At 40.4% G+C, this 16,965-nt stretch overlaps 1 protein-coding gene across 5 annotated transcripts in view; it reads right to left on the bottom strand.

The window, feature by feature from the left end:
• Positions 1-9,663: 9,663 nt before the first annotated feature.
• The window catches only part of adgrb3 (adhesion G protein-coupled receptor B3), a 117,271-nt gene continuing 109,969 nt past the window's right edge, over positions 9,664-16,965 (bottom strand). For all 5 annotated transcript variants that reach the window (XM_004555977.5, XM_004555979.4, XM_004555978.4 and 2 more), the window contains 8 exons: positions 16,836-16,934; positions 16,428-16,599; positions 16,077-16,172; positions 15,278-15,317; positions 13,077-13,753; positions 12,911-12,946; positions 11,999-12,103; positions 9,664-10,712 (listed from right to left, as the gene is read on the bottom strand). In XM_004555977.5, coding sequence (XP_004556034.1) covers positions 10,524-10,712; positions 11,999-12,103; positions 12,911-12,946; positions 13,077-13,753; positions 15,278-15,317; positions 16,077-16,172; positions 16,428-16,599; positions 16,836-16,934 — 1,414 coding nt within the window. In that variant the 3' untranslated portion in view covers positions 9,664-10,523. The remainder of the gene's footprint in view (positions 10,713-11,998; positions 12,104-12,910; positions 12,947-13,076; positions 13,754-15,277; positions 15,318-16,076; positions 16,173-16,427; positions 16,600-16,835; positions 16,935-16,965) is intronic.

The raw sequence follows: 16,965 nt of genomic DNA, 5'->3' as shown, positions 1-16,965 counted from the left end.
CTGGAAAATGTACCATCACATTTTGATCCATCATGAAATTCCATTATGAAAGCACCTGATTGGCAACAGCTTCATTTTTCAGCATGATGGTCATCCCAAACACACAGTAGTTTGCAGTAAATGCATTCCTTGATAGAAAAAAACAAGTCATATATAAGTCATAGACTGGCCTCCCTAGAGCCTGGAACGTGGAGCCACAGAACTATTCCTGAAGACTGTCATTGCCTAAGAGAGTTCACACTGGGCAGAAGAATAAAGTTGGTCATACAAATATTGCATTTCAAACCTGTTAGAATTGTACTCTGTTTTTGCCTTATATACTATATTTCCAGTTATATTTGCAATTGTTTCCATAATTGCTGCACCTCTATTTCCTGGCAAAATATAAAGAAATGAGAGATGACTCAAGACAGCACTGTATACAGTGGGGCAAAAAAGTATTTAGTCAGCCACCGATTGTGCAAGTTCCCCCATTTAAAATGATGACAGAGGTCAGTAATTTGCACCAGAGGTACACTTCAACTGTGAGAGACAGAATGTGAAAAAAAAATCCATGAATCCACATGGTAGGATTTGTAAAGAATTTATACGTAAATTAGGGTGGAAAATAAGTATTTGGTCACCTCAAACAAGGAAAATCTCTGGCTCTCACAGACCTGTAACGTCTTCTGTAAGAAGCTTTTCTGTCCCCCACTCGTTACCTGTATGAATGGCACCTGTTTGAACTCATCATCTGTATAAAAGACACCTGTCCACAGCCTCAAACAGTCAGACTCCAAACTCCGCCATGGCCAAGACCAAAGAGCTTTCGAAGGACACCAGGAAAAGTATTGTAGACCTGCACCAGACTGGGAAGAGTGAATCTACAATAGGCAAGCAGCTTGGTGTGAAAAAATCAACTGTGGGAGCAATCATCAGAAAATGGAAGACATACAAGACCACTGATAATCTCCCTCGATCTGGGGCTCCACGCAAGATCTCATCCCGTGGGGTCAAAATGATCATGAGAACGGTGAGCAAAGATCCCAGAACCACACGGGGGGACCTGGTGAATGACCTGCAGAGAGCTGGGACCAAAGTAACAAAGGTCACCATCAGTAACACACTACAACGGCAGGGAATCAAATCCCGCAGTGCCAGACGTGTTCCGCTGCTGAAGCCAGTGCATGTCCAGGCCCGTCTGAAGTTTGCCAGAGAGCACATGGATGATACAGCAGAGGATTGGGAGAATGTCATGTGGTCAGATGAAACCAAAGTAGAACTTTTTGGTATAAACTCAACTCGTCGTGTTTGGAGGAAGAAGAATACTGAGTTGCATCCCAAGAACACCATACCTACTGTGAAGCATGAGGGTGGAAACATCATGCTATGGGGCTGTTTTTCTGCCAAGAGGACAGGACGACTGATCCGTGTTAAGGACAGAATGAATGGGGCCATGTATCGTGAGATTTTGAGCCAAAACCTCCTTCCATCAGTGAGAACTTTGAAGATGAAACGAGGCTGGGTTTTCCAACATGACAATGATCCAAAACACACCGCCCGGGCAACAAAGGAGTGGCTCCGTAAGAAGCATTTGAAAGTCCTGGAGTGGCCTAGCCAGTCTCCAGACCTCAACCCCATAGAAAATCTGTGGCGGGAGTTGAAAGTCCGTGTTGCTCGGCGACAGCCCCAAAACATCACTGCTCTCGAGAAGATCTGCATGGAGGAATGGGCCAAAATACCAGCTACTGTGTGTGCAAACCTGGTAAAGACCTATAGTAAACGTTTGACCTCTGTTATTGCCAACAAAGGTTATGTTACAAAGTATTGAGTTGTATTTTTGTTATTGACCAAATACTTATTTTCCACCCTGATTTACGAATAAATTCTTTACAAATCCTACCATGTGGATTCATGGATTTTTTTTTTTTTTTTTTTCACATTCTGTCTCTCACAGTTGAAGTGTACCTCTGGTGCAAATTACTGACCTCTGTGCAAGTTCCCCCACCTAAAATGATGACAATCGGTGGCTGACTAAATACTTTTTTGCCCCACTGTATGTGGTGCCCGAGCTAAAGTAACAACGCCAAGTTTCTAAATAACGACATGATAACACAGAAATGTTTTTTAAAAATTAAAATACCTTCAAATCTGTAAAATTACAGCCAGGTATTCCAGATTATGATCATAATCTCCTTAGAGACTAACAGGTCTGCTCTGGGTCCTGGTGGCCTTTTTGCAACCCAAGATGTTGGACAAACCTTTGCTTGGCTTTTAAAAAATACCCTCAAATCATTTCAAACCACTCATTTCTCTATTATGAAGATAACCTACAAAGTGTGTGGATTTCAAATTCGTCCAGGACTGACTGCACCAGCAAATTCAACCCAAGAGCAAACCATCTGCTGTTTTCACAGCAGTCTTCAGAACTATTCCTGAAGCTCACTTCCTTTAAGAAGTCTTCAGAAAAGACTCTTGGCTACCAAGAAACCAAAAAAAGAGAGAAATCATCACAGAATTTTCAGACATCTCCTGAAATTGTAGGTTTCAAAGGGCATGCGTCTCCAAGCAGGACGACACTTCACAAATTTCCCCTGCATAAGAGACCAGGAAGAAACACTTTGCCATCTGAAAGAAACTTAAAACAAGAGTTTGACACAAACAGGCAAAGAGCAGAACTTTTGGAATATGGATTGTGGATTGACAAATCAGTGTGGCCACAGTATCATTTAACATTTTAGAAGAATAACCTGAAATCCTCTGTAAAGTGTGGTGGGCAAAATGTTAGTGTTTCTGTTCAGTTATGCAATATTTATATATTTCAAGAATAACCAATGATTTCCATGGGGTGTAGAGTTCCTTTTTTTCAAATCACTGTATTGGCTCATTGAAAAGTAAACAACACACAGACCTGTATGTTTAAATATCACAACTGTCCAAACATTGCACCATTTTTCATTTTGATTTTGTCCTTCATAACTTTTGCCTGGATGTATTTTTCACTTTTTTTCCTTTTTTTTGTGTGGCCCCAAGTCTTTCCTCTGGGCTCTAACTCCTCTGAAAGGCCCTTGATAGACGAGCAGTTTGCCTTTCCCCTCAGCGATGCCTCCAGAGAGCAAAGTGACACAGGATCAATGTAATTATGTTGATTCAGTGTTTGTAGCCCCAAAGCAGGTTAACCTCAGTGCTCTCACGGGCCTGTGGGACCTGCCACTCACTATCGAACTAAGAACATCCAGCAGGTCAACATATATCAGCTTGATTTAAAAACAACTAAATAACATCACTTTCCACTTCCAGAGACACGGAGTGTGAGCAGGAATCAATGTGAAGCTCGTGTATAAAAAAAAAAAATCAAAATACCCTGCAGGATTCTCACAAAATGACTGTCCAAGTGTGAAATATTAGAAGTCATCATCACGTTCTTACCCATATTACTTTCATTAACTGAGCCAAAGAGAATCTCTGCCAAAGCAACGCTTCACAGAGAATGAAGTAATTTCTCATTAAATGACATTAGAAGCTGTTCTTGTATTAGTGTTTAAACACAAAATGCTTTGTGTGACGCACAGGCAGCATGTGATGGTCCTCTTGTTAAAATTGGGGACTGCATATACAAATAGAGGGGTTTGTTTTTGAAAATTTGATATTTCAATACAGATGGTAATATTGTTAATCGGGGAAATCTCTAAGTGATTTGCATTAAAGCTGCTGTATTTTTGTTATTTTAAAACTCCTCTTTGACGATTCTTGACACTGAGATTATTCACCCAGTAGTACTATTAAAAATAAATAAAAAGAGGACCAACACAAACACAAACTTGCCATCTTTAGAACACCTCATTAACTCTGGAAGTTAAAACATACCAGGGGCGGAGCGTGGGGGTGGCTTACGGGGCTTAAGCCCGGGTTGTTTTGTCAGAAGCCCGGGGTATTTTGGAGTGTAATTTTTTCATAGTTAGATGCCTGGCTGACAACTGTATAAAACAAAAAGTACACACAATATTCGAAGCACATAGTGCACACTGTGGGAATTTACGACTGTGCGTGAATCCCCCCCTGATATTGGTATGATCCAAGCTCAGGCACTAAGCGACTGAGCGAGGGGGCGGGGGGAGCTGCTGCCCGTGAGTGCGCTGTTGGAGAGACGGAGCCAGCCATACTAAGGAGAGCTTAAGTTTGACCAGGTACCAAAGCAAATCATTCGTACCGTACAAATAATGTAAATATGACGGTGCATCACGAAAGATTGATATGAAACTGATCACTTGACCAATATTATTTTACTTGCTCTTCAAGTGAATCAACAAATGGCGAAATGAAAAGCCGAACAAATGCTATTTTTTAGAGAGTCTTAGCTTACGTGTGTTTATTTCATATTTTCAGTTCTTACCCTCCCCGACTAAATCGGTTTCAGTTATGTACTGAAATATAAGAATGGACATTAGAGGCTTCTTTCAAAGAAAAAACTCAGGTAAATGTTATTTTATATATTATGCTTTGTATGTTGTTCAGTATATTTCTATGCAAAACAAGAGGGGTTTCAGTACACAGCAGGATATTCACATTTGTAACCAGATATTTACATACACTTTAGGGAGAAAACATAAAACATTTTTACTGTACAACATCAATTTAGAGTAAACTTTTGTTTTAGATAAATATTGAAATATATTTTGAATTAGTTAAATGTCAGAATAAAGAGAGACAGAGCTGTCTATTTTTTATCACTTTCATTAAATTTAGGAGTACATATACACTAAGTTTATTGTTAATTAATAAGAAAACTCCAGAGGATTCCATTCTGAGCTGAAGAAGCTTCTGATAGGTTAGTAGAGTCCAGGTGAGTAAATTGGTGGCACAGCTGTGGATGCATATAAGGCAAAACACAAAGCCTGTTTCTGTGACATGGGAAAATCAAGAGATGTCAACCAAAACACCAGGAAAAGAACTGTGGAGCTCCATAAGTGTGGCTCAGTTTGAATACAATTTGGTGCCATTTGCAATTAAAAAACACAGACAGTTTCTCTCTTTACTCTTAAAGTTAACAAATATGTTTTTATATTTATCAATCTAAAAAAATAAACATTTAGTCTGATTTGATGTTACAATTAAAAAAGTGTTTGTTTTGATCTGAAGAGTTTGTAAATATCTGGTTTCAACTGTATATTTGATGATTGTCAGCACAAAGAGAGAGAGAGAGGAGCAGAGATTGAGATGGAGAATGAGGACAGAACAGAGATGAACAAGAGCAGGTGAGACACACATGTTAGTCAAATGGTTGCTTACTAAAAGTATCACCGTATCATAGGTACTCATGTATCTCGTACCTAGTGTTTCTTTTTAGGTTTGCTATTTTTCAAATTCTATATTTATTAAGTTCTGCAGGCTTGTTTGCACAACAAGGCTAAATAATTATATAAACTTTTCTCAATCTAAATATTGTACTTTGGTAGAATTAAATAAATAAGTGTAGTGCAGGTCTATGATGATTTTTAGTGCTACTATCATCTAGTTCTGATTGTGGTTATGTCTTGGTTAAGTCCCCCCCCCCCCCCCCCCCCTCAAAAAAAAAAAAAAAAAATCCCACATGCATACTACCCTTTAGGGCTAAGCCCCGGGTGTTTCAAATGTCTGGCTCCTCCTCTGAAACATACATGGAAATACAGTATATAAGGCAATAACAGAGTCAGTACAATTCTAACAAGCATAAAAGTCAAAGTCAATATTTGCATGACAGCCTGAACTCTCTAAAGCAAGTATTCTTGTCATTTCTTTAAGTAGTCTTCAAGAATAGTTCTCCAGCCTTCTTAAAAGACATTCAAATGTGCTCTCTTCTTTAGAAGTTTGCATTTTCTGTGAAAATGATCCCACTCTGCTTCAGTAATGTTGAGGTCCAAGTTCTGGGGAGGCCAATCCATGACTGATAGTTTTCCATTGTGTGTGTTTTCTATCCAGCATTGTGTTTGTGATCATTGATATGCTGACAAACAAAGGTGTTTCCAGATGTTTTTGCATGGTGGATCAAAATCTGACTGTACTTTTCTGTGTATAATTTCATCCATTAGCCTCCATGTTTTACAGATGGCTGTAGATATGGTTGTGTGAATGTATGCGTGAATGGGTGGATGACTGGATATGTAAAGCGCTTTGGGGTCCTTCGGGACTAGTAAAGCGCTATATAAATACAGGCCATTTACCATTTGTACCTCTTGCCTGACCTTGTCTGTACATGCTGATGATGATTTGAACCAAAAATTTCAAATTTGGATTCATCACTCCATCATCCATCATCAGTATCATGGAGTGATAAGAATTACTTAAGGATTATGCACCATTCCAGTAAAAGCATTTCTAATGAGGCTTCAGTGAAGACTAGCTGAATCAACTAACGGGCCAGAAGCATCTCTCAGGTCCAGTGTCAGGTCTTTTCTGGTTTTTATTTTGGTTTTTTTCTTTTTGGCTGACTTTGAGATATTGTTCATCTGCTGTAGATTTTAGGCCTGCTACTTTTGTTCTATACAGTTTCCTCAAATTTTGTTAAGGACACACTACACACCATGCCGAGATTTACCAGGTTTTGCTTTAATAGCTCTTTGGATTCACTTTGTTGCCATGTTTCATAGTCAGCTAAAAACTGGAATAATTGATGTCTTTTTGTGACAGTTAGTAACAAAGTGTCTGAAGATTTGCTAAATTGTCTGTTATGTAGACACAACACTGGTTCACCCCTTGAATATGCTTTTATATGCTTGAATGATTCATAGGTCAGTGTTAAGTGGCTTCACAAAAAAACAAAAGAATGAAAAAAAGACCTTCAGAAAGCCTGGAGAACTATCACTCAAAACCACTTTAAAAAATGACAAGAAAGCCTGGCTCCTTGGATCTAAAGAAATAAGGGGCAGTTTAAAACTTTTGTACAGTACTGTATTCAGTCCAGAAATGGCCTTTAAATAAAACAACATGGTACAATCTAGTGTGCCTTTTTTATATTGGTTACAAATGCACTCTGGCTGTAAAACTGTTTTGTGATGAACTCTCAATACTTGAACCCACAAGCTATGCACTTATTGTATATGCATTTAGGGCGTTGTGTGAAAAATAGGGCCTCCTGCACAGGCAAGGGGGAGATGGCAATATGTTTAAAAGCACTGTAATGGATGCTGCTTCATTAATAGGGAATAAAAAAACTCTTACAGCACCGGCAACAGGCTGGAGTACTGTATATAATTAACCTAATTATGTCTGGTAGTCTAAATTGAAATGCACTGTAAATTTAGATATTAACGTCTAGACCAAGCTCTGCTCTTAATCATCTTAATTTATGTTGGGACGACATCAAACCGCAGACGAGCAGGGGCGGAGCGTGGGGGTGGCTTACGGGGCTTAAGCCCGGGTTGTTTTGTCAGAAGCCCGGGGTATTTTGGAGTGTAATTTTTTCATAGTTAGATGCCTGGCTGACAACTGTATAAAACAAAAAGTACACACAATATTCGAAGCACATAGTGCACACTGTGGGAATTTACGACTGTGCGTGAATCCCCCCCTGATATTGGTATGATCCAAGCTCAGGCACTAAGCGACTGAGCGAGGGGGCGGGGGGAGCTGCTGCCCGTGAGTGCGCTGTTGGAGAGACGGAGCCAGCCATACTAAGGAGAGCTTAAGTTTGACCAGGTACCAAAGCAAATCATTCGTACCGTACAAATAATGTAAATATGACGGTGCATCACGAAAGATTGATATGAAACTGATCACTTGACCAATATTATTTTACTTGCTCTTCAAGTGAATCAACAAATGGCGAAATGAAAAGCCGAACAAATGCTATTTTTTAGAGAGTCTTAGCTTACGTGTGTTTATTTCATATTTTCAGTTCTTACCCTCCCCGACTAAATCGGTTTCAGTTATGTACTGAAATATAAGAATGGACATTAGAGGCTTCTTTCAAAGAAAAAACTCAGGTAAATGTTATTTTATATATTATGCTTTGTATGTTGTTCAGTATATTTCTATGCAAAACAAGAGGGATTTCAGTACACAGCAGGATATTCACATTTGTAACCAGATATTTACATACACTTTAGGGAGAAAACATAAAACATTTTTACTGTACAACATCAATTTAGAGTAAACTTTTGTTTTAGATAAATATTGAAATATATTTTGAATTAGTTAAATGTCAGAATAAAGAGAGACAGAGCTGTCTATTTTTTATCACTTTCATTAAATTTAGGAGTACATATACACTAAGTTTATTGTTAATTAATAAGAAAACTCCAGAGGATTCCATTCTGAGCTGAAGAAGCTTCTGATAGGTTAGTAGAGTCCAGGTGAGTAAATTGGTGGCACAGCTGTGGATGCATATAAGGCAAAACACAGAGCCTGTTTCTTTGAAATGGGAAAATCAAGAGATGTCAACCAAAACACCAGGAAAAGAATCGTGGAGCTCCATAAGTGTGGCTCAGTTTGAATACAATTTGGTGCCATTTGCAATTAAAAAACACAGACAGTTTCTCTCTTTACTCTTAAAGTTAACAAATATGTTTTTATATTTATCAATCTAAAAAAATAAACATTTAGTCTGATTTGATGTTACAATTAAAAAAGTGTTTGTTTTGATCTGAAGAGTTTGTAAATATCTGGTTTCAACTGTATATTTGATGATTGTCAGCACAAAGAGAGAGAGAGAGGAGCAGAGATTGAGATGGAGAATGAGGACAGAGCAGAGATGAACAAGAGCAGGTGAGACACACATGTTAGTCAAATGGTTGCTTACTAAAAGTATCACCGTATCATAGGTACTCATGTATCTCGTACCTAGTGTTTCTTTTTAGGTTTGCTATTTTTCAAATTCTATATTTATTAAGTTCTGCAGGCTTGTTTGCACAACAAGGCTAAATAATTATATAAACTTTTCTCAATCTAAATATTGTACTTTGGTAGAATTAAATAAATAAGTGTAGTGCAGGTCTATGATGATTTTTAGTGCTACTATCATCTAGTTCTGATTGTGGTTATGTCTTGGTTAAGTCCCCCCCCCTCAAAAAAAAAAAAAAAAAAAATCCCACATGCATACTACCCTTTAGGGCTAAGCCCCGGGTGTTTCAAATGTCTGGCTCCTCCTCTGCAGACGAGTCTTCGTGTTTAATGGACGGACCCCCCTTTTTCGCCTCCGGTCCTTGCTCTTCACTGACACTTCCTCCTCCTCCTCCTCTTTGCTGGACTCCTGTTTCCCGGGAGGGGATGAGGTGGCGACTGGGTTCGGGGGTGGGCACATACTGGAGCTCTCACACCATTCATTCAGCTGTACGGCACTCACCACCAGACAGAGCAAACAAGATTTTCCCTGAGCCCTCACAGCCTCTCCCCATTAGTGCTCTGTCTGGGCCTGTCTGTCTGAGAAAACAGACGTTATTAGCCGAACCTTCTGGAGGCACAGAGCCATATTAAGGCTTTAAATGTTTCCTATCCAAATGCAGAAATTTCATATGAGTTTATGAGCCGAGGCAGGAAACTTTCCATGTCAAACCTTCCACAGCAGTGTTACACGAGGCACTTTTTTTGACAGTTCACATCAAGCCGGGAGTAAATTGGATATTGAACAAAAGCAATTTATAGCACGAATCTTAATCTCTTAACCAAGCATGTCACAGCCACCCAACGCCATAAACTTGACACAACCTCTGAAGCAGTACGAACATATTTCCTCTTTTATTTACATTCCTTTTCAAATGTTAACATTTTTCGCTATAACTTTTTGATCAGGTTGGCATTTTTTTTCTCATTAAAATAAATTGGCACAAGTAAAACATATGTAGACAAAAGTTTATTTACACCATACAACATTTTGTTTTTAAATATTTTATACAGAGCTGCAGATGAGAGAGCTTGCTGGGATCCTTCAAGCAGATTCTGCAGTAATAAAGTTGTGAAATATATTATTTATATAAAAGTGAGTATTATCTTTATTGCATTTAAAGCAATGAAGAATGTAGCTTGACAAACATTCATTTTAATATGACAGAAAAAATCCTCTTTGCCTCCCATGTTTTATATTATAAAGTAAAAAGTGTAGTAATGGCCAAACAGACTGTTATAAACTTTTTAAAAACCTGCATAAATATATACATTGTGCTCCCGGGTCTAGTTTTAGGAAATCAAAACTAGACCCGATGAAGCTGGGACCACATGGCATGTCTTTGCTTTGTGAGGTTTACCTTTTTTTTTTTAATCCGCTTTCTTTTCGCCAATTCCTCAAAAGATAATTCGAAACACATGATGGTAAATATTGTACACCAGGCTGCCCCACACTAAGTACACTAGTGAGAATACAAAAAGTAACACTGATGTTTTTATCCCTTTTTTTTCTTCTTTTTTTCTCTCTCACCAGTCCTTATATTGTATTGGCACATAATGTCCCTGCCACACTCGTATTATCCAGATATGTATGCCAAGGCTGTTAGAAAAGTCTGTTGCTTTGTTCAGTGCAAATTACATCCCCTTTTCTCCTCATTTCCTAGTTTGCATTTCACCTTCTCCGCCCTCTAGACCTCTGTTTGGAAGTCTCCCTCCTGGACATCTAAGGGTAAGTTGACACACTTTTCCCACTCTGCAGGCGTCATCTCCAGTGAGTCCTTGGTGTCAGATTCTAGTACATTCATAGTGGCGTAGTTCTGGTACTCACAGGCTGGATTGTAGCTCTCCCATGGGTTCTTGTTTGGCATTGCCTTGTCCTGTGAACATGGCCGGTGGGGTGTGATATTAGTGGCATGATATCCTCTGCAGCTAAACCATTTTCTGTCTTTTACATAGTTGAAAGTCAGTTCACTCAAAAGGGCATTATCTGAACTCATATATGAACCCACTTCTAATTGAAAATAATGGATTAATGCTGTGGAAAGCATCAAATAACAAAAGATAATGGTAGTGTATTAAAGGTGAACATGCTTACGCTATTATCATGGAGTCATAGCAGAACTGTGTTTTCCCAAAGTTCTAAAACTGCTTTATTATATGGGCTCCATATGTGAGCCATTCATCTGAATGTGCTCTTACTGAGAGTCCCAAAGATGCTATTGCAAATAAAGGAGAGAAGCTGCTCCCAGTCAGGGAATATAAAATGGATACTAATGTCTGCAGCCAGCTCTGCAGTAGATTCATTTAGGTAAAAAAAAAAAAAGAAAAAGAGAGAGAAAAAGAAAAAATGGGGGAGTGAGAATGTGCTGTAGTTTTCTATACAAAAGATCCTGTATTGGTAACTAAGCAACAGGCCTTGAATTACATTGTACTGTAGGGCTGATTGAAAAGGGATTATATGCGACCAAAGGTACTGACATATCCTTTTATCAGATGTGTTTGGTCACCAACCCAATTTGTGCTTTCAGTATAAACATTAAATGCTGCTTGCGTGAGGCAGACGCGTGAAGCCTTATATCCTCACAGTCTGCAGCTGTAGTCAGGTGCGAAGACAGATGGTAAGACTTTTGATTTGCAGCGAGGTCAGGACTAATTCATAGAAGCAGCCTGACTTCTGGACCGAGCGTGATAAAGGAACGTTTCCCCCCCACACACACACACAGCCGCCAGAGGAGTGCAACGGCATTAAGGTCAAAGTTGTATACGATGCTGATAGATTAAATAATCTGCCATGCATTTATGGAAAAAATGATGGTGTTGCTAAGTAGATAAATGTGCATGTAAATAAAAGTGCATTCATGGCCTTGCATTGGAATGGATGCACTCTACTGCGACAAGAAAACCAAAGGTCCTTTTTCCCCTGGCCTCGTGGAAAAAATGCTTCAATGCTTTTAAGGGTCGGCCCCCGTCACTCAGCCTTCGCCAGCTGCTGGCAGGCCCGCTGCTTTACTGGACGGTTCACTTCTGCATGTACTTTAGCTACATAACCACTCATTTGCACAATCACACACTATGTGTCCTGCACCGGGTATCTAAATAGAGTATTTGGATGTTGCTCTGTTTCACTGGCTGACCGCCACCCCCCTGGTTTCCTGTTACTCACCATGCTGCCCATATTTGGTATGTCTCGAAATCGGTCCAGGGTTTGAAATTTCTGATTCAGTTCCTGGAACAGCTCCATGTGTCTTTTCCTGGTGTGCATGACTTTCTGCAATAGCAAGGGTTTTTCTTTTGGTATTGACAGCCAATAATGGAAATGCATCTTCCTCCCCACCCCCTCCAGCTCTGCTCAATTTGTTAGTGTCATGGTAGTTTACTTATAGGCCAGGTTTGAAACAAATCTACCTGTCACTGCATATACACAAGTGACTGCCAAAATAAAGGAAACAGCACTGTAATTAAAGTTAGGGTTAGAGGACACTGAAACGCTGAATAACCTACACTCTTAGTTTTGTTGGTGTCAGGGAAACCCTCGTAATCAAACCTTGGCACTAATTTTCCATTTAAGCCCAAGCTAAAAGAAAACACACCCCAAGCCAAACTAGATGCCATGTTTCCTTGATTTTGACAGAGTTTACAATATATATGCAGCAAAGCCTGATTTAACATTGCAAAGGAAATGCTATAACCTGCCAAAGGGGGTTTGACTATGTGTTTGCAAGCCAATAAAATCACTGCTGAAACCAGTGGTAAAAATCAGATGTGAAATGTGCAAATGACTTTAAAAGCATACATTTTGGAAATCAACATATAGCTAATGGATGTAGGAGATGGAGGAGGACAAAATGTAGATGAGAACTGTTGCCCTGTTTGTCAGTTGACAGCCTTGCTTTTACCTTAACTACACAGCGTGCCAATAAATCTCACTGAGTCAAGGCTGTGTAACTCCAATAAGCTTAAGAGGCACAACAAGAACTAGTAAATCAAATGACAAACACAACTGCAAAAATGGCCTTTCTCTGCATAAAAAGCTAGATGCATGTACCAAGGAAGGAAACATTATGGTTTTACATACCTCAAAGTCCAGATCGGAGTAACGTGACTTTCTTCTCTGTAAACAGAAAATCGGAAAGTATTATGAAGCAGCCATGGGCCCCAATACAGATGTTTGGAGTATTTTAACATAAAAGTGTTAAAGTGCAACTGAATCTTCTGTGCTTCATCCACATGAGCATATGTACCTCCAGAGAGCTCATAGATATTGTTGACCCTGTCTCACTCCTAGAAAGCCCCGTGGATTCCTCCATTTCAGCGAGGAAGTTCTTAACAGCCGTGCGAGGTTCAAAGGGCAGGTTTTGCATCTGCTCTGGAGCGCTCGGATACTGCTGCTCCAGGTTCACATTCATGTGGTCCATGCCTGACGGGTTGATATTGAAGTCAGGGCTCATCTTGTAATGCATTAGCCTCTCGTGTGGCAGTGTATCCATAGTGATGTTCATCTTGGTGTCGTCTTTCAGGAGGGTGGGCACGTTACCCGACCCCGACACGGCTGCGGAGGCACGGGGCATGACTATGTAGTCTGTCTCCATCATCTGACTCTGCATGGGATGGCCCTCCTTGTCGTGGACGCCCATGTCTTGGTCGCTCTGGCGCAGGGCGTCGTCGGTGCAAAGGTAAACGGTGCGGCGAATGTCGGCGGTGGTGTCCACCATGCACTGCTCTTTCAGCTCGCCCATTCCCATCGGCATGTGCAGAGCGGAAGGCTGCTGGATAATCACTTTGGAGATGATGTTGCCAGGCAGTGTGGAGTAGTTGAGGCCCTCGGGGGCCTTCTCGTCCTCCTCATCATTGAGGGAAATGCGGGAGAGGGTGCCTGTTATGGTGGCGGCGCGACAAGAGCCCATGTCTTTGTGGAGTGCTGCGGGGCAGGGTGATACAAGGATTAGTTGGAATTTCTCAGTAATGGGTGTCAGACTCTGTTTTATATTTTTCAGCATGTGACTGAAAGAACAAGGGGATTCAAATCAATGCGAAAGAACTCTCGGCGGAATATGCAGTACAGAGGGAATAAAGTACGGGATAAATAACTGTGAATATGCACCGAGTGTGACATCACGCCCAAATACAAAGGGACACAACAGCAGACACTGCTGTCTCTCGAGGATATTACTGTAAATGGGCTCATATAGTTTCATCCATCCCTGAAACTCCCTCCGCCATTCAGAGTACAGCATTTCACATCCTAATCCAAACTTAGTAATCGCTTGTGAACTTGTCCTGTGAAAAATATTCTACCAAGGAGCAGATATCTATTCCAAAATACCCTCTGGTTATAGGAAACACTGAATCCTCCCCTGTGTGTATTTTAATCTTTGCCTAGGAATTATATTATCTGCTCACAAAAGGCCTGCAAGGACATTACAAGAATAGCAAACAAGCGCAATACTCCCCTCTCTGTTCGAGGCTAATTTAATGCTCAGTGTGGACATGGGGAAAACAGTGTGGTATTCGCTCTGAAGAAGTCCTTTGATCTAAGTTTACCCTGTGTTCTGTAGTGTGACGCTGCAGAATATTACTTCTGCTGCTGACAATAACCCAAGCTTGTAAACAACCAGCTTTAACACCGTGAGCCCGCAGAGTGGTCCGTTAAGTGCATTTCTCTCAGACTGCAGCTCCACTTCGGTCCATATCAGGTCATAATTTATAAATGACACCTGTCTTTTCTTCCTTTTTGTATCAGGTATGCCCACTTTAGCTTTAGACGAGCACAGAATGAAGTAGGGCAGGCCAGAAGAGCCAGGGAGCCCCTTTTTGTTACTTAACAAGTGCCGTTTCAGAGAGCTCTGAATAATGGCCAGCTTGGTTGCTCCCTCCACATTTAGGATGTGGAAGGGAGTGGGAAAAGGAGAGGTTTCAAGCCTGTGCAGGTTTCTAACGCGAGATAACTTGCACAGTCTCTTTTATTCTCCTCAGTTTTATTAAATCATAAAACTACTGTGGCCCAAAAATACAAAAGAGCGCGACAGAGGAATCAGAAAACATTGTATCTCCCCAGTGAGATAACTTAGAAAGAAAATCCTCCCACAATTAGACACGAAGGACCTACGTACCTATCCTTAGATGGTATCACGACGTTAATGAAAAGACATAATTGCAAATGGAACTGCCGAAAGATGAGGAAAGCTGCCGCTATTTCAATTTACTGCAGTTATCTATTACAGTGACGCTGGAAATTACAGTGAAAACTCCAACAGCTCTCTTTATACTGTTTTGTTCTCAGATTAAAGTCAGTGTTTTTGTAACTGTGAAAAAACTCCTGTGGGGATTGTTGGTTGTTATATAACCTGAGCTATTTTTTACTGTCTAACCTCTTTGTTTTTTTGTTTTTTTCAACATGCAAGCCAAGAGGAATCTAGTTAATCAGAGAGTGTGTGTTCTTTACCTGATCGGCAGGCGATGTCCACATCCTTCTCAAAGTCCGTCTGTAAGTGAAGGACAGTGAAATGTTCAATATTTCTAAAAATAAAAAGCATATTTTAAAAAAGAAACCAGCTACAAAAGTGAGATCAATGCTATTCTATTGTTATGATACATGAAAAGAATCCCAATAATATTTCAGCAAAATGTGTGTGGCTGAAAAAAAAAAATTGGCTGCAGCAGCTGGGGAGCATTTTGTGCTTGCTGCTAATGATCGCATTGAACGAGAGGGCCTGACACCATTCTGCTATTGTGAAAACTGTTTCACTCTGGATGGTATTACAATACTAATGGCAGATCGTTGCTTCAATGTGCCGGTGGCATCGTCAGGCTAGATGATGAGACTGGCGTCCCAGTCAAAGGTCATAGAGGGAACAGTCCTCTATTACCCAGTGAGAGGAAATGAGAGGGATGGATGGCAAATATGGCCAGTAAGTTCAATAAAATAGAAATAAAAGACTGAGCTCAGGGGCTAAGAAGACCAAAGGAAACTAATACCATTTATCAAGGGGCCAAGTGTCTTCACCGCATATAATCTGAGCTTTATAAAAGCACACCATGCAAAATTATTAACCTATAGAAAACAATGCCTCACGGTGTAGAGGTCATAGAAACCTAAAAAAAAAATAGGATAGTAATAAAAGACAAATTAAGGTTAGTAGAGAACAAAGGGGTGTGCCCATGTATTATAAATAACCAGGGAACATTGCTCAAATTACAGAGGATCTAACGGCTGCAGATAACAGCGGGGTAACTGTGCCTACCATTATCTGAGCATGCCCATTAGGGAAAGTTCCTGTTGCATCACCGCTGATTGGATCTTGGCAGTTTCTGAGCCGACATCTAAAAGCATCCTGGACCTATGCACAAGAGGGAATAAGTGTTAGGGAATATGTTAACAATACAGCTTATTATGTCTGTGATATCCTTTAAACATTTCTTTTTAAATATGCAAAATCCTACAGGGAAAGAACTGTTGCTTTAGGCTGTTAGTGAGTTTAGGATTCGAAAGCAATTAATAGTTAATAGCATTTGCAGGAGCATAATCTGCTGACATACAGGCAGTTAAAAGAGATCACAGGTGAAGAGGGGGAGGAAATGAAATCATCCTCTACCTCTCTCCGTAGGATACAGTGCACCATCACAATGACAAAACCCTGCAGCGAGTCAAAGACAGCAAAGAGGATCTGAAAGAGGATGGAGCGCTTGTCCGTTATGGCAAGTACCGCAGACATCCAGGTCAAAGCCAGCAGAGGCAGCACGACACAGGAACTCCACAAGGACGCCCTGAGAGAAAAGAAGGAGCACCGTGTAGAAGAAATAAAGGCAGGCAAACTGGTGGTGATATATACAGTCTACAGTGCTGACTAAAATCTCAAATCTCAACCGTTTCAACACTGAAACGTAAATTTGCATTGCAGTGGGCAGCGAGATGATCAGAACTGCAGAGGTGGACATGCTGTACATACAGAGACTCCCCGCAGCACCGCCTTATTGATTCACAGACACTGACAGGCACTTACATTGCATTGCTAGCTGTAGTTGCTGATAAAGCAGTTGTTGATACAACGCCACATTTGGCACACTTGAGAGTTAATCCTGTATGCGGCTCACTCATCTGTCTGTGGGACATAGAGACAACATCATGACAAA

Source organism: Maylandia zebra, linkage group LG13 (assembly GCF_041146795.1).
Source record: "Maylandia zebra isolate NMK-2024a linkage group LG13, Mzebra_GT3a, whole genome shotgun sequence".
NCBI lineage: Eukaryota > Metazoa > Chordata > Actinopteri > Cichliformes > Cichlidae > Maylandia > Maylandia zebra.
Note: the sequence above shows the minus strand (reverse complement) of the source record. Positions and strands in the feature narration are given on the sequence as shown.